The 21,132-nt window shown below is 35.7% G+C and overlaps 1 protein-coding gene across 3 annotated transcripts in view; it reads right to left on the bottom strand.

Moving 5' to 3' along the window:
* LOC139119454 (IQCJ-SCHIP1 readthrough transcript protein-like) overlaps positions 1-21,132 on the bottom strand; it is a 157,992-nt gene that overhangs the window by 117,637 nt on the left and 19,223 nt on the right. For all 3 annotated transcript variants that reach the window (XM_070683273.1, XM_070683272.1, XM_070683270.1), the window contains exon 2: positions 8,854-9,078. In XM_070683273.1, coding sequence (XP_070539374.1) covers positions 8,854-9,054 — 201 coding nt within the window. In that variant the 5' untranslated portion in view covers positions 9,055-9,078. The remainder of the gene's footprint in view (positions 1-8,853; positions 9,079-21,132) is intronic.

Genomic DNA, 21,132 nt, shown 5'->3' with positions numbered 1-21,132 from the left:
TGTAAGCCAGTGTGTCTACTGGATACACTCGGCACAAATAAATTGGAAGGATAAACCCCTTGCTTTGAATCATTCATAGTAAATCTGTGTTCTTCAGATGAGATCAACTGCATATTGCTCTTAGACATACTTAAATTGTAGAACAAACCCTTCATATAGAGTTGATGATACATTCTGTATCAGGATAGTATCCCTGCTTTTTCATCTAATGCTGAAGGCTCTTGGTTAACTTCCATGGTACACATTGATAACACCTACCAGCTTGACTCACTAAAAGGCTTACATCTGTTTTTTTGCTTTCAGACATGCTAAAGCAGCGAAATCAGCAATGCGATTATATAAGAAGATGGTCTAATTAAATAAGTATCGTTTGGTTAAATTTGAGATTGAACGTAATTTAATACAGTCGATTGCTGGAAATGATGCTCATAACTCTGAAATTTGACTTTCTGCTCCATCAACATGGCGTTTGCAAATAATTATTAGCTTTTCGACGCAGCAAAGCAGGCTAGGGCCATGGGAATAGCATGGCGCCACAGCAACTGCTTCTGGGATTAGCTGGCTCATGATCACGAAGGCGAAAAAAGATGTTCTGAATACTGAATTGTTAGTTACTATGACCAAACACGGAGAAAATGATAAAACCGTATGGCCAAGGCAAGATTTATTACCAGTAATTTGTACGGCATATGGAATCAATCGTTTAATCCTAAAATCATAAGAAAGAACTTTTTCAGAAGAAATAACACGCCATTTTTAAAACATTTGCCCTATCAAATGTACGGTACACTTAATCCAGTCTACTTTTCACTTAATAGGTCAATTAAATCAACAAAGGAGTGACCAAATAAGCCTTTAATCTACTTTATTTTCTGATTTACAGTATCTACGACAGTCAGAGAGAAAAATTCCAGGAGAATTGATTACTTTTTACAAATTTCAGTCTAAATTTGTCCTTTCATAGAACTAGGCAAATACTTTTTATAATTAAAGCTAGTACCCTGGTGCATTGACTGGGAAGAAAAGATTCACAGAATTATTGGATGGAGTCCTATGTGTGGAGAATTAATTTAATCTTTGCTTCTAATATGTGATGAGTTAGATGACTATGATCTAATAATGGATAAACTGAGTCCCTATGCTAATCCCACTTTCCTTTCTAAATGAATCTTATTTTCTACTGTTCCTGATAGTCATGTCTTGCATGTGTAACGTCAAGACTCCAGTCGAAAGGTTACAACAACATAACACAGCATTACAATAACTGTTCCTTTTTGATGGCTTTGATGAAAACTATAACATAGAAACACAGTCAATTTTGCACATACATTGTATCTCATCTCATAGTCATGTCTTCCATGTGTAACGTCAAGACTCCAGTCGAAAGGTTACAACAACATAACACAGCATTACAGTAACCGTTCCTTTTCGATGGCTTCAATTTTGCACATACATTGTATCTCATCCCTCCTACGAAATTAACTTTCTATGCGATGTGATGGAATAACTTTCAGGCTAAACACTGCAGGAAATTTAAAACTGATGACATCAGGAAAATGTGTTTGTTGCATGGATGATGGAAACTAGAATGTTACAGCTCTCGGAAACATCATGCTTGGTTTGATCTTCACAGAACTTGTAAATTTTTCATGCCAATGCCAATATACTGGATATTACATCCAATGAAAGTGATAATATTATGACAGTCAGGTGACCTTCACTGGCTGGGTTGAATCCTACAGATTTAAGATGCTTCACATATCCAGTATTCCGTACTATCAGCAAATCAAATTTATATTTTGACCCATATCGTTATCAAAGATGCGTGGAAATTCTCTTCAGTCATGTGCTGTTTTTCAACAGGACACTTCACATTGAAATAACAGTTTTAAAATTGTTGAAGATGAATTTTCTTTTGGTTTTGGGAAACCAAAGTGCTGTGTAGAAATGAACCAAGTGTACAATGCAAGTTTTGTTCAAATCAAATATGACACCTTGATAGGGCACCTCACAGTAACAATTCAGTTTTACAAATGAGAAATCTTACTGAGCAAAGTATATTTACCTCTTTGTACCTGGTTCAAACTTGATATATTTCAGTTCTTGCCAAGTTCATATTTCACCATCAAGTCAACTTGGTTAAACTAGTAAAGCAAAACATGTCCTATGACACATTTTAACAAAGACTTGAAGATTTGAAGGTCTCTGAAGACAGAGATACTGTAAACATGATTTTTACGGACTAAAGCTGCTATAACATACCAAGTTCAGTGGGTGAAAATATGTATGGTTTTGACTCAATACCACTTTTTACTGACTTGGCAGATGGGGAAATGACACTGTCTGGCATGAAAAATAAAAGCTAACAGCTTACAATATTTAAATTTTGCAATCTCTCATGAAACTTTACACCTTTACAAGACAACAATATACCCACTGCATACTAGTATTTAATGAGAAAATGGGCTCTTTTATCTCAATAAATTGAGAAAATTGATTTACAAAATAAAATAACAACAATGGAAACAAATATTCTAATTTCAACTATGCAATTTTAAAATTGTAGCTTATGAACGGATATTAAGCTTGATTGACATCTGACTTTCAAGACTTCCTGAATGGAAGGGGACTGATGACATGGAAACATTTGCATCCTCAAATAAGTCTTTGCTGCCTAAACCACTACAGGGAAAGCTCTATAAGAAAGCACTGCAGCTGTTTGCCAGATATTATGCCTGCACTTCATTGGCAAATACTGGTAATGTATACACTCTGTCTGCCTAGTACAGTACAGTGTGATTGCGTCTAGCAGTAAACTGAACTTCACAGATATGATGTAAGACCATTAGAATTCTCAATACATGTAGCAGGTGTTTACAGCCAGGTATTACCACAAATAGTAAAATATACAACTCACTCTATTGCATGTACTTTGTGGCTGCATTACAGGGCATTTAGATTTTATCACACTTGTTGTTATGGAAACAAGTAAAGGAAAAGGCTAAGAAGCAAAGAACATCTACCTTACCAACAATCAAAACAGAATGCACACTTTCTGAAAAAGTCACATTTTCCAATGCTTAGTTTTCATTTATCATTTATCCTGCCAAGTTCAATTTCACCATCAGGTCAGTTACAACCAGTGAGGCATAAAATTGTTGCACACGTTGCATTTTAACAAAGACTTGAACATTTGAAGGTGCCTGAAAGTGTAAATACTGTAAACACGATTTCTATTGACTAAACCTGCTATGACATGCAATGCCAAGTAGACAGGTTTTGGCTCAAACACCACTTTTTGCTGACTCAGCAGATAGGACAGTCATATTGCCAAGCTTGATAGCGTTAAACAACCATGACTTTATATGCACGTACATGTATGTGTTTACAAAAAATCATTTTGAAACAACATTTATGAGATGGAATACAAAATGAACTTGTAAAAAATATTGCTATTTTACAGACTTCCAAAGTAATTTTGAGGTGTGTAACCTTCAGCAAGACTGCAGTGTTTTGATACCACATGTCAATGAGAATGGGATCACCCTGGAGGGTACGGTACACAAGATTTGCCAAGCGCTACAAATTCAGATATATGAGCTACTTAGTTCAGTGATGCACAACGCTGTAACACAATATTGTCACAGCTCACTCACGCAATTATTCCATGCTTTAAAACATTAATTTCCTTGGTGATCTTTCCGTCAATTAGGTATCCAGAGAGCACATGGATTTTGTTATTGCTTTCATCCATCACGACATTGGCACACTATTGTGCCATGTGGGTATGGAATTAGGTTAAATATGGCCCCTTCAAGTGCATACACTTTATTTGAAGTTGTACAAGTTTTCATCACGAGACTGCAATCTCCAGGTAGTAATGGTGCTGATTCATCATGATGCAAGAGTCCCATCATTAATATACAAAAATAATTATTTCTATAGAAAGTTATGATGAGGATTTGGAATCAATACAGGAGTTCTTAAAACTGATACAGCTTTAGTCTGCAAAAATCATGTTTATATGTTTTCAGGGGCCTTCAAATGTTCAATGTTATGCTAAAATGCACCATATTGGATAGGTTTTGCTACACAAATTGTAACCACATGTTAACACACAAATTTTAACCACTGTGAGATGTTGGTGAAATATGAACATGGCAGGATAAGGGTTATACTGATACAATGACACCACTGATGTTTTGAATCAAACTATAAGAATTATATGGCAAAGGATACAAACACAAGCGGTAGTGAAGCCAGGTGTGAAAAGACAAAATTTGTCTGAATTTCTGTCGGCAGTAGCAAATTTTATGCGTTCGTTGCTATATTTAGTTTACCTACAATTGTGATCAGCGCTATAGTATTTAGATACCTTATTCATCATTCAATAAGGTAGAAAATCATGCGTCTAAATTTGGACTGTATGTTTTCACCAAATTAAAATCTTGTCAAACATTCTTTTCCTTGATTTATTGTATTCTAAAGTTTCATCTACAGTCGTAAGTCCGTCACAGCATTCTGTTTTGTTTGTTGTTGTTGTTTTGGTTTTTTTTTGGTTTTTTTTTTTGGGGGGGGGGAAGTTGGGGACTTTGTGAACAAACAGAATTTTTTTAACGGCTTTCTCTGCGTGCAAACAAGTGCAGTATCAGAAATTTGGATTTTGGGCTGAAAGCCACAGAAAACTCTAAATAGGTAAATAAATACACATACAAACACAAATGTCTATATTGAATAGTCTCTCTATTTTGTTGAAGTGTATTTATATATACTGGGTAGGATAGGCAATACCAACAGCTGCAACATACATGTACATAGACAAGTTCTTTCTACACTGTTTACATAATTATTTTCTGGGATGACGGAAGTTGATAATCTAAACTTTTTTGGACATTGTCCTGAATTCAGTCTGTTTACCTCACTGATAGTTGTGCCTGTATACAGGCAATTACATGCAGGTTCAATAACAACTTAGGATCCTTTGGGAAGATGATTCTTTGAAAAACTACCCTGAATCAAATCTGAACCTGAGACTGTGAGTGCATAAAAAATCTGCCTGGATAATCAATGCTTATTATTTGATAAGGGAAATGAAAGCGGCCAGAATTGCACGGAATCAAAATGCCAAAGGCACAGAATAGTTGACTGACAGGCCTTCAGTAATATCTCCGTACGCGGTAACAATGGGCTATCACCATGGTTACATCAATATTTTAAATGCCGTGCAGGTGTGAACAATACTTAAAATGGATTCTAAGAATGCCAGAATCTTAAAACATTCAATTTTTTTCTGTCCACTGGATCTCTCAAGTATCTCAAGCGATTTGTTCCAAAGTGGAGAACCCAGACAAGTTGTGTCTGGCAATGTACAAAAACACATTAAACGGGTTTTGTGTATGAAAGGCATGTGTCATCATTTGATTGGCAGGACACTTTCTGCCTCCTGTCTGAACACCCAATTAGGATAAAGTGCAACAGTGTGGAGTAGGCACACTTCCTTCCTGGCTTTTCACCACTTCTCAATGAATTTACATGTACAAGTTTGAAAATGTTTCCAGAAGTGGTTAATACTTTCCGCTGTTATTATTGCTAACAGCAATGGCCAACCCTTTCTGCTGATAACAGAATGTCAATCAATAAATACAAAATTTTGTCCAATCCTCTAATTTCCGTGCCAAATAATTAAGGGTCCATTTCATCCTCAAATCTCTTACACAAATGATGTAGCAGTGCCTTTTTGGAGCTTAAGACTAGAGATGTATACACACTATAAAAAAATACACAGAACAGGAATTTTTGAAGGCAGCAATAACCTGACATTTAGCAGATGACAATGTTGTGTTCAGTGTTGAGAAGTGTACAGTCGACATGTGTTTGATATGACAGACACTGACATTTTCTGATATCCATTATGCAATATCAATTTTCTTTATTTAATTTCTTTTCAAACACATTCTGCAATGTACATCTAATTGTATGGTCTGATAGTTGCATGAAGGTATCTGTATCATATCAGAATCTGACCAGCACTTTCAGTGTAGGTTCAACTATGTTCTTTTGACCTTTTCTATTGACATGCACATTACATGTATATTACCATATATATCTTTTGTATAAATGTACTTTGACGCAGTAGAGAAATCAACCAATTATTTGGAGAAAGTTTTGACAATTTCCATAGACAGAGGACAGTATGATATTCTCATCAGCTGTTTCACTCAGGGCCCATTAATCATAAGCCAGTCAGATACACAAGATAAGGCACACATCACATAGCACATTGGAAAGCTGCCTGGACCGTCCATATTTCAATCATAAACATGTGCACTGAAGCATACTATGTGTGCATTTTTCATAAAAAATGCCTACATAAGGGAGTTAAGGCTAGTGGAGAGAAAGTACTTTGTAAACTAGGTCAGGGCATAGCTTGAATTTGAATATTGTCATTAAAGTCTGCAAAGAGCATGGAATGAATAACAAGCCTGGACTGATGTGTTGCATTAACACTTGGAGACAATGAACAACTAGGTGTTCCATCAGAACACAGGGCATGATTCTACAATAAAAAAGCTCAGGAGCTTAGACTTGTAAATTGCCGTACTCTCCGGGGAACACTGGATTTTCTTATTGCAGACACCATACATTATAACTGTAACAGAACAGTCACTATCCTCAAATTCAGGTCACCATTGCATACTTTTGAGAACGTGAACAACAACATCAAGAAACACAACGTTTTTTCTTCTTTTTAATTTCCTAATGGTTTCACTTTCAGAATTCATATGATCACAAAGGCAACTTTATACGGAACTCAAGTATAATTTACATTTCAGTCAATTTTTTTTCTGCTACAGAGCGCTTGGAAAATGTAGAAACACATCACTTACTACGAATCATGAACAATTTTGCCATGAATTCTCCACCTGAGCAAATAATGTAAAACAAACTACATTTACATAGAGCAATGTTCTTCTCCTGCTTCATGTCCAGACTGACAAATGAACCGACCCTTTCAAACATTTAACTTTACCCCCATCAATTTCTCTGACTACATCAACCTCTTCACTTGGGGTATCCACTGAATAGACATTTTTCTGGTTATCCCACAATGCATTGCTATGGCTACATTAAACGCTGTATACACACCCAAAACAACAAAGACATACTGATTTTGTGTTGTACAATGGACTGTTACACAAGAATGACACAAATTTGCAATGCCAAATAATGCCCTGTGTACGGTATATACTATCTATCAGCGACGAAAATATAGGTCAGGGTGAAATCTGCCACAGAGTTCTATGAGTAACATACCCTGCGTGCACCCTCCGGCTAAAAATTTCTATGTGTAACATACACATGTTATACCAAGGCACACACTGCATCATGGCACCGGGGAAAGAACCATGGACCCTAGCACTGAATATGCCACAATGAAGAAACTGTATGTGCTCACTTCTTTCAAAACATCTGACATCACTTGATGACAGTACAGCAAGATATCCCTGCCAGTGTATCTATCTTTATGCCTTTGTCTGTCTTATGCTTTGTTTATCAGTTGTCTAATTTTGTGATATCTTAACCATATGAATGTGTATGGCCATTAAGTCAGGATTACACATCAGTGCATATATGATTATTCTCTTAACCCAGGCTTTCAGTTTTGTAAAACAGATGCCTTTGTCAGACATTAACATAATTTCATCACATAATTAAGTAGGAAGAATATTATTAATGTCCAGAAAATATATACACTATCTGAAAATATTATTGCTCAGTAAGAAAAGTTCAGTAACATTTCTTTCAAACTTCCATTCATCTGAATCTTGCCAACAAGGATTTACTTATAAAGATCCTATTCCTCTATTATATTGACTCAAGGATATAAGATAAACATAAACTGACATTTTGCTCACACTGTGTATCTTCACCTTTCTAAGACTGCGATGCCTGCAGGTCTTTCTATGTATTCACAAGACATTTGTAAGAATTAAGGTGCAGTAAATTTTATCAACACCTTTGGTCTCTGAAGTCTGTGATCAATTTACATGCACTCGCTTTTGATCACATTGAGTGCTGGTACGTGTGTTCCATCTACTAACAAAAGTATAGATCTACATTCTTCATGAACAGCTAGCATTAGCAGGATTTAATCTCCTCTGTGCACTCTGGGTAAAAATGTCACTTGGACCGGTACGTATTTGGATTCTATGCATTCTAGGTAAAATATGTCACCAGTATATATTTGGAAATTTTGCTATTCAAAGTTCAATTCACGTTTGTACTGCTACAAGCTTCTGCCATCAAACTTTGAACACATATATCTTCATATACTTTAACGGCAATATGCAGTAGATATCAGTGACAACTTTCCTGGAATCTTTATCAGACATTTATGTGTAATACGAGATATACAGCAGTATTTTATGATCTATTTATCACCAACAAGGGAAACATAAAAGAAACACTGCAATTTGTAGACTCTGTGGCTGTATGTTATTACTTATAATCATGAGTGAATTTAAAGGTGGACTTGAACTCAGACAAACATTGATAAGGGCATTATGAAAGAAATATATCATGTCTTCTTTGGTAATTACAGATAATAAACTGACTTTGGTAAATCGTGAAAGTTACCAGACACTGCTTACTGTTCACTGTGACATAATTTACACATGTAAAGTAATAACAGACTGTTCCTATGGCAACAGCACATTAGTTTTTCATTACCGATAGTCAGTAGCAGTAGATATTGGAGACACTAACTCAGTCAAAGCAACAATGTGATAAGTACGACAACATCAAGGGTATGTCCTTAAGACATCAAAGATACATGTGTATAAGATACAGTACCTGCATGACTGCCCTTGTCCTATCATGTCGTTCTTTCCTCAGGTTGTTGTAGTCCGGTTTTTCCAGGGTAGTGTTGGTACTGGTGTTCAGTACGTAGTTACCGTTGATGGGTGCTTCTACGGCTATACTTCCATTGGTTCCGTTTCCGTGCCCATCCCCCATGCCCCCTCCCTCAAATCCATTCGCTGAATATCCATTCATGGCGAGCAAAGCAAATTACTGAGCCTGAAAAAGAGTGGAAAGATACAGGGTACTTGAGTTAGCTGCAGCCCAGAAAGGACCTCCAATACAAGACTTGTAAGCCTTTCTAACACCATTCTTACCAGAAATGCTTTCTGACAAATCATACCAACTCTTTCCATAAGAGAAAACCCACCCAAAGCCACAGGTAAAAAGTACAGTATGATACTCCCTAACTCTTTTGAAAAAATCCTACACAGAAAGGCATTCTACATTTTATGAAGACAGTATTCTTTCCAAAATGCAGCGATGAAAAATGTCAACGACCTCTGCTAACATCATACACATCGGTTTCCCAATCGTAAACGTAAACGATGCCTATAAATTTCACTTTTATTCTGCCCGACAGAGAGTGCAGATAATGTAGATCTTCATGGAGCAATTTATGTGTCCACTGCTGTGCAGTACTGGTCACTGATATTACATTATACTAAGCAGTTCAAAATAGCCTTGTAATTTCCAGAAGTTTTGAAATAAGTCCACTCAATATCAAATCTTAATCCAGCTTATTATGGTGAAGTTTGGCATGGGCAGATGATGCTCAGAACAGATTGGCCATCTGAAAATGTCACAATATACTTGGGCTAGTAAAATATCTGCTGTATGAGAAAACACACCACTGTTTCTTCATCTATTGCAATTGACAGTAGTATATTCTTGTTATATGCAGGGTGATATTTTTGTTTACTATAGAAACAGACATTTTGACCAAGAATGAAAAGAACTATCCTGAAAATTGACCTAACGTAAATTATCTAATATTTGTTCAAATCAAAGACATGGTTACCACATGGAATTAATGTACCGTAATTGACGGCAATTGAAATGGCAGTTCCAGGGGACAAGATGTTTTGTCAAAAAATCATGAAAATTGGCCCAAAGAATAACATTGTAAATTTCCTAATCATTTGTTAAAAACTGAAAAAGGTAAGCGATGTGCATCTACAGTTTAACATCTATCGGAGATCACTTTCTGAGAAGGAAATGTTTTAATCAAAGCAAAGAAATAATTCTAATAATTACAAGTTAAAGCTATTGCATGAATAGTTCAAGAGAAAATATTTTTGCAGGGAAAATCTTGAAAATTCAATCTAGCAAACTTTTATGCTAAATTAAACGGTCTAGTAAAACTTATATGTGTAATTGGACAGGGTTTTTGAGAAGTTACACAGAAATCAAAATGTTGACCAATGAAGGATGCAGGACAATACACAGCAGACACTGCCAGTCAGTCACCTATATGAAAAGCCCTGTGGCACTATGTGGTCCCTCATAGTCACTGGCAGCCAAGCTAAAAGACATTCTGTAATTAGTAATATAGAAGATTTCTTTTTTACATGCATAGGATCTGCGACACAAGTACAAAGGAGAATGTATATGATTTCACATCATACTGACATGCAAATTACACATATAGTCCTGTCCACTCAAATGCTAAGCTCATTGCACTTTTAGAATTTGAACATTTAACATTTTCACTGTAGTTATACTTTTTCCAATTGAAAATGAACCAGACACTTTACCTTCCATGTCAAATGTCCACTCAATGGATTATCATTTGCAGAAATGTAATGTTTGCACTGCAAGTCCGTGAATTTTCTATTCAGGTTGGGTAGCTTACAATTCAAAGGTTATGAAAGGTCAGGCATTTCCATGTTTTAGTTCTGCAAATATTTGAAGCACTGGAAATCAAAGTATCAAACATAAAAGTTCAAATTGCTGTAAGTGATATCATGCACCCAGCCTAATGCTACATTTCAGACTGTACAACTACTCAATAATGCATCACCTCCTCTTCCAAAGAAGGATCTTGTTCCCCTAATCAAATGTTTACTTTGGTCTAGATTTCTTAGAATGTAAAGCTTTGTACAGATAATCGCCAGTGAATGAATAGGGCTTATCTCAATCATCTGAGCCAATACAATGAAGTAGCAACAGATGAAAAGTGTATGTTCTACGAAGTAAGTACGTAAGAGATGGATCAATCCGTCCCTCTTGAGCTGCAAAGTGCAACAAGGCAAGTCAATCAATTCACCACTTGTGTTAAATGCTGCTATATTCCACACACATTAACAATTGTAACAGTCACATCTCCAGTACTGACCTGTGGCATTTTAAAAGGTACAGTGTCATTAGTTACATGTGTATCATTTACACACCTGTTGTAGAAATTCACATTGACCTCACAAAGAAATGGACTTATCACAAACAACCTTGAAAGACCACACTATTGCATGAAAAATTTTACATGTTATTTGAATGTTTGAAATTTGCATATAGTTGCAGACACTTTTCCGGAACTTGTTCAGGTTAGTTGTGCATGGAAAAACACAAATGAAGGGGCTTGTACAGGTTTTAAACAACAATTCACATTAGATTTTGGAATATAAATTGTGTCTTGCATGAACAACTTCATGAAATGTATGTATTTTACTCAAAACCTGGATGTTGACACGGTTCTTCAGATTTATTTTACACACCATCTATAGAGATGTAAATTTAACAAAATGGCATTTTCATGGAAGTTTCCCTACCGCTGATGAAAGAGTCCACGTTGAGTATTTAGCAAACCTTTAAAGGAAACCTACAGTGAATAGGTCATACTGCAATTGTAAGTACAAAGAGGTTTCTGTATAAAAGAAACTGTACCATCTGCACAGCTGGTTTGAAATCGCAATGAAATTTCCGAATTGACATGAAGGGAACAGCTGCTACATGGTAGAGTTGACTTTCAATGAACACAGTTTAACAGGATCAGTGTTGTGAAGTACATGTATTGGTGCTCTACACAGACAGTATGACAGTCATGATGTATCATGACGTATACCCAGTGCTGTTGCATCAAAGGAGAGTACAGAAATAAGTGATAACACTTGCTGAGGTCTACTGGCCACTTATATTTCAACATTTATCATGACATCTTGAAAAGAAATTCTGAAAGTCTTGACTGATTGCTTTTCACTTTTAGAAAATTTCAGAAAAAATTATATTCTGAAAGTCTTCGACTTCTTATGATGGCCTATGTGTAGACATTTTGGAATCTATTCATGCTTGTTCATAGATTCAGTATGAATATGAACAATTCACATTTTGGAATCAATTCACTTTTTTCCCTCATTACACACAAAGAGAGGCAAGCATCTTAAATATTACTGATACAATGTTAATTGTTGCTTGCTGATTAAAGAACCGCAATTTGTCACTTTGTCTCTTACTTGACATGAAATGGATTACACGTTACCTAAATCAGAGTGTCCTAGGCATCTATAGAGGTACAAGTCTCCACACTTTTGACAAGAAGATTTCATGGTTAGAGTGTGACATACAAGTATTATGTATTATTATACATCTACCATTGAGAACAATACTGGTAGAATTTTGCATGAACTGAAAAAGCAGTACTGAACACCTGTTTTGCACCATTTACTGTTTCCTGATACCCCCCCCCCCCCCCCACCCCCCGCGGCTGCATCTGTTCATTCACTGATAAATAGTTTCGTGGGACCCACTGGACGAGTATCAGATATCTCATGCCTTGTATGTGTAGTACAGAGTCTACCCAGAAGTACATCAAAGATAGTGTTCCACAATGCGCTATAAATCAGAGGAAAAATTGTTGACATTGCACGAAAATGTTAAATAATTTGATGCCCCAGTCACAAATGCAAGATAATAATTAATAATAATAATATAATTAATAATAATAAGGTTATCACGAAAATACCACAAAGGATGCATTCAAACTTTGGTGCCGCACATTACCCTCCACTTCGCATCAGGCAATACGCTGTACCAATGTCCTTGTGCATCCTTTGTGGTATGTTCGTAATAACCTCATATTAGCTGGTACATATTACCAGGTAATTATGTAAAGCATATTGATGAACATTATTTCAATGTTCAAGTCTAATAATTATTACTTATTTTCAATGGTGAATGTTTATGATGCTCTGATTAAAGAACTGCATTAGGTGGAATGTGAAGTGGACGAGAATGAGATCCCAAGTCACATCGTCATGCTGTATGACAGTATTCTCCATAGCTTGGAAAGGCAGAGGGATGATCAATTTACATAACAATGCATGATTTGCATATTCTTTTTTTTGTAAAAATATATTCTTTTGTATGGCTATCAACATATGAACAGCTTGCTCTAAAACAGAGAGGTGGGCCACCCTTCAAAATCCCCTCATGCAGAACCCTGAAACCCTCAACATACATCTCTACAATTCCAAAACAGAGATGCTGCTACTTAGAACTACAAACCCTATAACTTGTGAAAAATACTGCTCAGGTGTGAATCATACAAGTTAAGAACAAACCCCACAGAGGTTTCTTCTATTACAGGTACACTGCAGAATATGAGACTCTAGGGGCAGAGTTCTTGTAAATAATTTAAAATTTCGAGTGATAATAACCATAAAAATTTAATCTCTCTTTCTCTTATACGTGTATGAGAACAGTGAGATTTCAGCTCTATCTGGCATGATCTGTGTGTAACCAGAAATTGGGGCTTGTATCATCTTGATAACTGGTCACAATTCAACATAACAGAGCACCCTCTTGAGTCATAGAGAGGAGAGGACATGCATATTAATATATATAGGCCATTATAACTTATAAGCAGAGTGTGTCGAGTCTAGTTTCTTGACTCATTTCTGCTATTGGCTATGCTTTGCTCCTGGAAAGGATCTGGCATGTGCCCTTCTTTCTCTCCATGGCTGTGATTGGCCAGTTTTATCAAGCAACCTGATTGGTGAATAGTTTCTTATACAATATACATGTGCAGTGAAATCCTTCTGTGATAGTTATTCCTCCCTATTTCCATATCACAAGCTGATAACTCTTGTTTTCTGTCTTTGCCTACTTCACTGTGGACATTGTTTACTTTTTACACTCTCCACAAACAAAACATGCCCCTGTAGTTGATTTCAGCATATTATTGTCTCAAGGGCAGCCATTTTGATTAATACACAATAGACTTGTAACATCAGAGAACAAGAATCTTGACAAATATGTCTGCCATATACATGTATAGTGTATCTCAACAAATATGGCTGCAGTATTCTGGATCCTTGACATATTTCAAGCAAAGCACAGCCAGCAGCAGAAAGGAACCAGATTGATTGTCTTGTCAGGATGACATAGAAAAAGCATACAAGATATACCTTTATGATTCTGTCTATTACTTCATAGATTCCTGCACATATCAGAATATTCATATTCACAATTAGCAAATAACCAGAGCAGCTCCCTAAGTGACCATTTAATAAATAAGCTGCCCACATACTAAGTTGACTTTTCACCATGACGTTCAAATATACTGATTTCACAGTTGACATATGACCTTCCCATCACAGTTTCTTAGTACAGCTCTATTGAATTCCATGATACCAATACACTTGGGACCTTGGCCTTAGGTTTGTGGAAGGGTAAAGTACAATGTGGATGCCAAAGTTAAGAACACTCAAGTTCCTGCCAATACCATGGGTCGGGTGTTCATGTACTGACTGTGTGCTGAGTTCAGTGATTCAGTTTGTTGATGCAATAAACAACAACAACAACAACAACAACAACAACAACAACAACAACTTATTAGATTCACTAAGGTTGGATATTGCAAATAAATGTAAATAGGTGTAAAATTTCATTGTTTTTATATTCAGATGCAATCTTACATAATATGAAACTTGCCTCTTTATACTTTACCCAGTAAATGAATACCACCCTTTTAACTTATAAATACGGTTGGCTTCCGTGATACTGCCCTAACATACCGTACAGTGTACTTGAGTAGCAATATTTGGAGGCACAATATAGGTTGAGGCACTGCATCAATGATAAAGTACAGAAACATGAGTAACATAAATACAGTGTGATACCTGTCAAATTTTGATCTTGACTCTGAATGCTACCAATTGAAACGGGACATGGGGATTAAAAGTTGTGGCAGGTTGGATAGAGAACTTTCTTGCCCTGATCTGGCTGAATGTCAAACAAAAAAACAACTGGCCCCACAGTGGATTAAAAGTCTAGCTGGCAACTACAGTAGACTGGTAAGTCCGCCAAAAGATTCTGGTACTAAGCCTTGTTCACCCAGAACACGCTAAGAAGGGAAATAATAAATCACACCAGAAACGGTGAGTGATTAATATCTTAATGAAGATTAGCATATGACAGTTGATTGATGCTTTCCGCCAAGAAATCAGCATCACAATGCCACCGTGCAACCATTCTCGGAAGCCCTAATATTTGGATACATGCTCTGTAACACAACCGGTTCCAAAGTGTCTGAGACGCATTACTGTTTACTGATGCACCGGCTTAGCAAGCAATGCGGCTTCTGTGCTGGAAAACGCACTGCAAAGATAGAATTGGTACATGTAGAGGATTGCTGATCAAGCGATTCTGATTTCTGATGTAAACCATACTTACGGTTTAACTCAATAAATGTGCATATGGGTTTCCATTCTGTTTAATGGATTTGACCTACGTACAACATCAAAGCAACCCTGAATGTGAAAGGCATGTTTTGAACATTTGTATTCAAAGATCAATTTCCCGAGTTGATTCGTTCACAAAACTATTCGCTTTACTTTTACCAATGTAACTGTCATGACATAAGTGCTGATGTCACCATTGCATCGTACAAAGTTCTTCGATATTCTGATAGATCATGTTATTACAGAAAAAAATACACTCACACAAATCCCCTTCATGCTAGCGTAGCAATAGTTTCATGTATCAGCTACATGTAACAGTATTCTGTGGACAATCAAACTTCATGTCAAATTTCTTTAACCCTTTGAGTACTGTAATTTTCCCATCAAAATTTCAGTGCAACGTTCTACTAATTAACATGAATTTTTCTGAAATTTTTTTGATAATTTTTGACCAAGTTGGCATCAAATTTCATTAGCTTCATTTTCATCAAGATTTTGGCAAAAAATCTGAAAAAAATTGATTGGGGTAAATTTTATAAAGGCAACAAAAATTGACTTTGGCGCTCAAAGGGTTAATGACAATTCAGCATTATGAATACCAGTGCATGTGTGATGTACTGCATCTTTCTTTATCACAGCTGTGTCCTAATATGTGGCAGCTGTTTGAAAATGAGGTAGCTTTACATGTATCACAATCATGGTGTAACTGTACTAACCTTTCATATTTTTGTTCATTTCAATTGATTGTTAACTTATAGTTCAATATTCTCAGATCCATACTGGTACAAGATCCATAATATACGTACTGGTATTTGGTAAATCTTATTTTTATTAAATGTTTTGAATCTTATTTCTTTGTTTTCATTTACTAAGTCATCTTATTTCTAAATGCCCATTTACAGGGTAAGTTACCCATCACTACATTGTAACTACATGTACCCAATAAAGCAATGAGGAGAAAAAGGCACAACCATCAGTCTTGACTCTAAAACTCACCATCCTACATTAATCGTTGGACTTTAAATGGCTGCGCATTATGTAATTAAAATAGAAAAAATAAAATCATGTACGGATTAGTTAAAAATTATCAACAACTTGGGTTCAAGTATGTAGCATGTAGTAATTGAATACACAAATCCTAGCGCTAGATTTATCAAAAATGTCTGCCTCTTAACATGATTCAAGATTTAAGAAATCTTCAAATGAAAAATAATTTTAAGCAAAACTTTTTCTAAAACAGTAAAACTTACATGTATGATGTCGGCCAACCAACATTCTGAAGTGAAAGTCAACGCCTTAATAAACAAGTCAATAGCTTGAAATATTGTCACTATCTCCTGTACTGCTATTTGATCACCATCTGTCTGCACCTTCTTGTATATTAACAATATAGTCAGGCAGGTTTCAAGAATTTCAAACATTGACTTCACTTGTTCTGTGTATTCTGTGCAATCTTTGATTTCTTCACTTCTTATACTTCCGCAGGAAATCATACTATTTCCAGTATCGCACCTGCCACGGATATTTCTGTGTCTTTGGAAGGTGATAATACCACTGACACCATGCATGTATAATGTCCTTATGGATCACATACGCTAATACGGGATATTACTACTAACTTCAGAAGAACCCAAAGCAATGGTTCAGAATGCCATCAGATTAAGGAAGACCCCGATTTGTTGACAAAATGTCCAAATTTTCCATTTTATCGAAGACAAGCAGCTTGACAAATGGTAAAAATACAAACATACATGTATTTGATTCACACACATACATCCTTCAGCGTTGATACAACAGAGCTAATAGTGGTATTTTTTCAGTTTAGCAGAAATACTCAAATCAATGTGTCTTAAAATTATTATGTGTGGCACTCATGTCATATACTTTCTGGGATAATTTGAATACAGAATGAAAAGCTATGTGGCAGTTTGATGACTAAGAGTTCAAGTGTAAGTTAAAACTGGTGATCAAAGACAGATATTGATCCTGTGTTCCAAGAAACACTCTAACAGGAAAATGTTCTAGTCCCTTTAAAAAGCAGTAATATACAAATTACACCACAATATTCTGTGACTCATCTTCAAACTTTTCTGCAAATACATTGGCAATGGGCAAAATTTATAACTTGAGACACAGACCAAGGTGAGGGACCTTGCTCAGTATTCAAGTGTCAATATAAAAAAACCGTATAGAGGGCTGCTAAAATGAAAGTTTCGTCCATGTTTATACCTTTTGTACGCTATATGTAAGTTTAATAACTTGATATTAACATTACAACTTGCAAATAAATTACTCGTTTTGTATATCGTAGTATTTTTGGAGGACATTCAGCTTGGCCTAATGAAGTTAATCAGCCTGTACATTTCTTATTTTCTGAAGCTTTGACAAATGATAAAAGATTCCACATGACAGCTTGTTTAGCCTTATTCAGCTCAGATCAATTGTTGCGGTCAATTGTCCATGAGTTTAACTTTAAAAGTTGATGCCACTTTGCGATGGTAACTATGGACCATGAAATTTACTCGTCACCTAGTAGTTTTTGAGACTACCGGGGTAGAGTGTCTGGCTGTTTAGTCTTCATGAATGCAACTCAAATTACCACTCTGTTATCTTGTTGTTGATGAGTGCTTCTCTTGAGAGTTGAGAAAAAGAAAACTGATGTTCAAAGGTTTAAGATGTTACTGTGAGCACAATGGTCGGACGAATCAAAGCGTGGGTGTAACTTAAAAAGGTCACGCAATCCTTTCCAGAGGTTGAATGAATTGAATGGGATGACTGCAACCTAGCATTCAAGCATCCATTAGTATATGATTAACTCTGTTTAAATCCACAATAAGAGCATCAACCATCAAGATGTTAGCCATCCTGCCCGGAAGGTCTCTTCCCGATAGACTTGAAATTATAGAATTTTGGATATGTACATACAAATGAAGACTGACCAGTGATTTAGATTACACATATACTATAAATATATTCCTTCATATTGGTGTATAAAAGAATACAAGTAATATCTGAAGACATTACAGTGTGCCATAAACTTAAGAAGCTTGTTTTTTATATATTTGATGTACATGTACTCAGGCAAATTTTATTCATAAAGACAAAAACTGAAAGAGCGCCGTGTGAAAGCGACCAAATCAGTAAATAGTTATTAATTCATCTATTTTATGTAGAAATTGCATGATTATAAATTATTCTACAAATTTTCATTAGTGGACAATGGAATATCAGATTGTAGCAGCTTGTGGTGGCTGAGATACATGTACAGAATTCTACTTACTTGCTTGTAGAAGCTTCTAAACAAGGTCAGGGGATTCAAAGAACTCACATATCTAAATAATGGAGAAGTAAGCAAGGCCATGGATGTACTATGTAATTCAAATCATCTGTAGGGATTTCCTTTTAGGGATGGGGATGAGGCTCAGTTTCTTTTTGTTTGTACCATCTGAGTGTGTTCAGTAATGGTGCTGGAGATCCAAAGCTCTCATTCCTGATATTACTGTTTTCTTTCTTACCAGTATGTCCACTACGTGTAGAAATTTCACTTGCTACCCGCACTGTGCTAAATTATACATTTTCTGTTGCAGTTTTAGCTACATGTACTCTTGTTAACATCGGGGTCAAAGGTCAATGTGTAGCATTACATGTATGATCATATATTAATTGTGATGATAAAGAGGATTGCCAATATTTATGATGAATGATCAGTTTGCTTCAGACGTGTAAAATGAAACCAATTATACCCACAGTGTAATAAAATCAATGTTAAGTACTAAAATACCCTCAATATTGTCATTGTGCATTTATTAAAAAAAACAATTTTCATCTATTTAATAAATTCACAAATAATTATGAATATGCTACAATTCACAAAGACAAACATGACAATCTATTGTCTGCAATCTTGCTCTGCTTTGTAAGTTACAGTACTCTGTGCATAAATGCCTGCCTGTGAGATGTGCCTGCCTGTGAGATGTGCTATGTACTGTGCCTCAGCAACACGTATGGTGGATGTTGTGGCTACGGCAAGAACACACCATATCATCATTTATTGGATGTATTAAAGCTGTGCAGCCTGCAGCCAATTTCTAAGAGTCCAGATGGATTTAATTTCAATTTTGTTTAATAGAGTGAGGTAACCCTGAGTAATGCCCTGATACCCAGTGTATCTATTATAACCAGCAATGTTGCTGATAATGGAGGCCATTGGAACACTTGCCCTATGGGTACACCTGGTCTCAGATTCAATGAACATGACCAATAAAGAAATCATTTAGGGGATCGCATTACTGTAAGTACTTGTTGGCTTGCAGGACTAAGAAAACTCTTTGTAAAGTTTGAAGTTGATGTTGTTTAAACAGGAATAGAAGATGTGTACAGGACACATCCTTGCTTTGGAGAAAACTTACACAGACTGACAGAATCTAAGTGTCTCACAGGGTCAATTGGCAAGTACATTATAATACTGCAAGCTGAATATAAAGCTTTAAGATTACATGAATATTTACTGTAACCCATCAGAAATGCATTACCGCTGTCCATTAATAACAATTACACATACAGCAATCGGCAAGATATTGATTGCAACACAGCCCACAGTACATGACTTATCAGAGTAATTACATACAATGAAATGCCCTAATTAAAGGGCCAGTAATGCTAACTTTCGATGATTTTTTTTCATTATTTTTATTTTGTATGTCAATAGCAATGTCTTATTCTACTCTCTAAGGAATGTTGAAACACCCAGTATTTAGCTAGTAAACAAAGCGTCTACATGTGTCAAATGCACTATTATTGTTTACATTTGAATTCTAGTCTGGACCAGAATTCACTTGTCAACAATAACAATGCAGTTTACACATGTACAGGCTGAGTTGACAAGCTGAATACTGTGTCTATCAGCATGCTTTGGGGAGTAGAACAAGAAATTATGGTTGACATTAAAAAAATAGTGAAAAAATCACCAAAGTTAGCATTACTGGCCCTTGGGAACACCATGAAAACTACTGTAATGTCACTAAATGCATGGTGAATTACTGAACATGATATTGAACCTTCGAAATGAAAGTGCTAAAACCAAAACTAGTACTGACGGACCATGTCAGAGAAACTTGAACATTACACAATGTATAATATTCACTGTGACTGCCACCAATAGAAATCAAGGATCACCATGCAAATTTTTGAATTAGAGTTAAGAGAATTACTTCAACTTTACAGAATTTAAAATTCAAATGATTTTCATTCTGCATATTAATGCTATGCAATACAAAATAAATTTTCCACATGTTAAAAAAGACAATATGGAAAAAATTATTTCTACATCCACAATTATTGCTCATACAGAAACATTATGAGCAATTGTAAATAACAACACTAATCTTTTTTAAAATGCATGTATGGTAATGTTCAATATAAAAATTCCTAGGACATTGGTTTTGGACAAAATATTAATTTAAACTCAAATCAATGAGCCTGTATTTGCATATGTGTATGATGGAAAATTTGCAAACATCTTTCTGTCAGGCGAAGATAAAGGTCACCAAATTTCAATAAAAAAGTGTTTATTTTATGTTTTGGATTAATTTTCACC

Source organism: Ptychodera flava, chromosome 19 (genome assembly GCF_041260155.1).
Source record: "Ptychodera flava strain L36383 chromosome 19, AS_Pfla_20210202, whole genome shotgun sequence".
Taxonomy (NCBI): domain Eukaryota; kingdom Metazoa; phylum Hemichordata; class Enteropneusta; family Ptychoderidae; genus Ptychodera; species Ptychodera flava.
The sequence above is the reverse complement of the archived record's forward strand: the minus strand, read 5'-3'. Positions and strand labels throughout refer to the sequence as shown.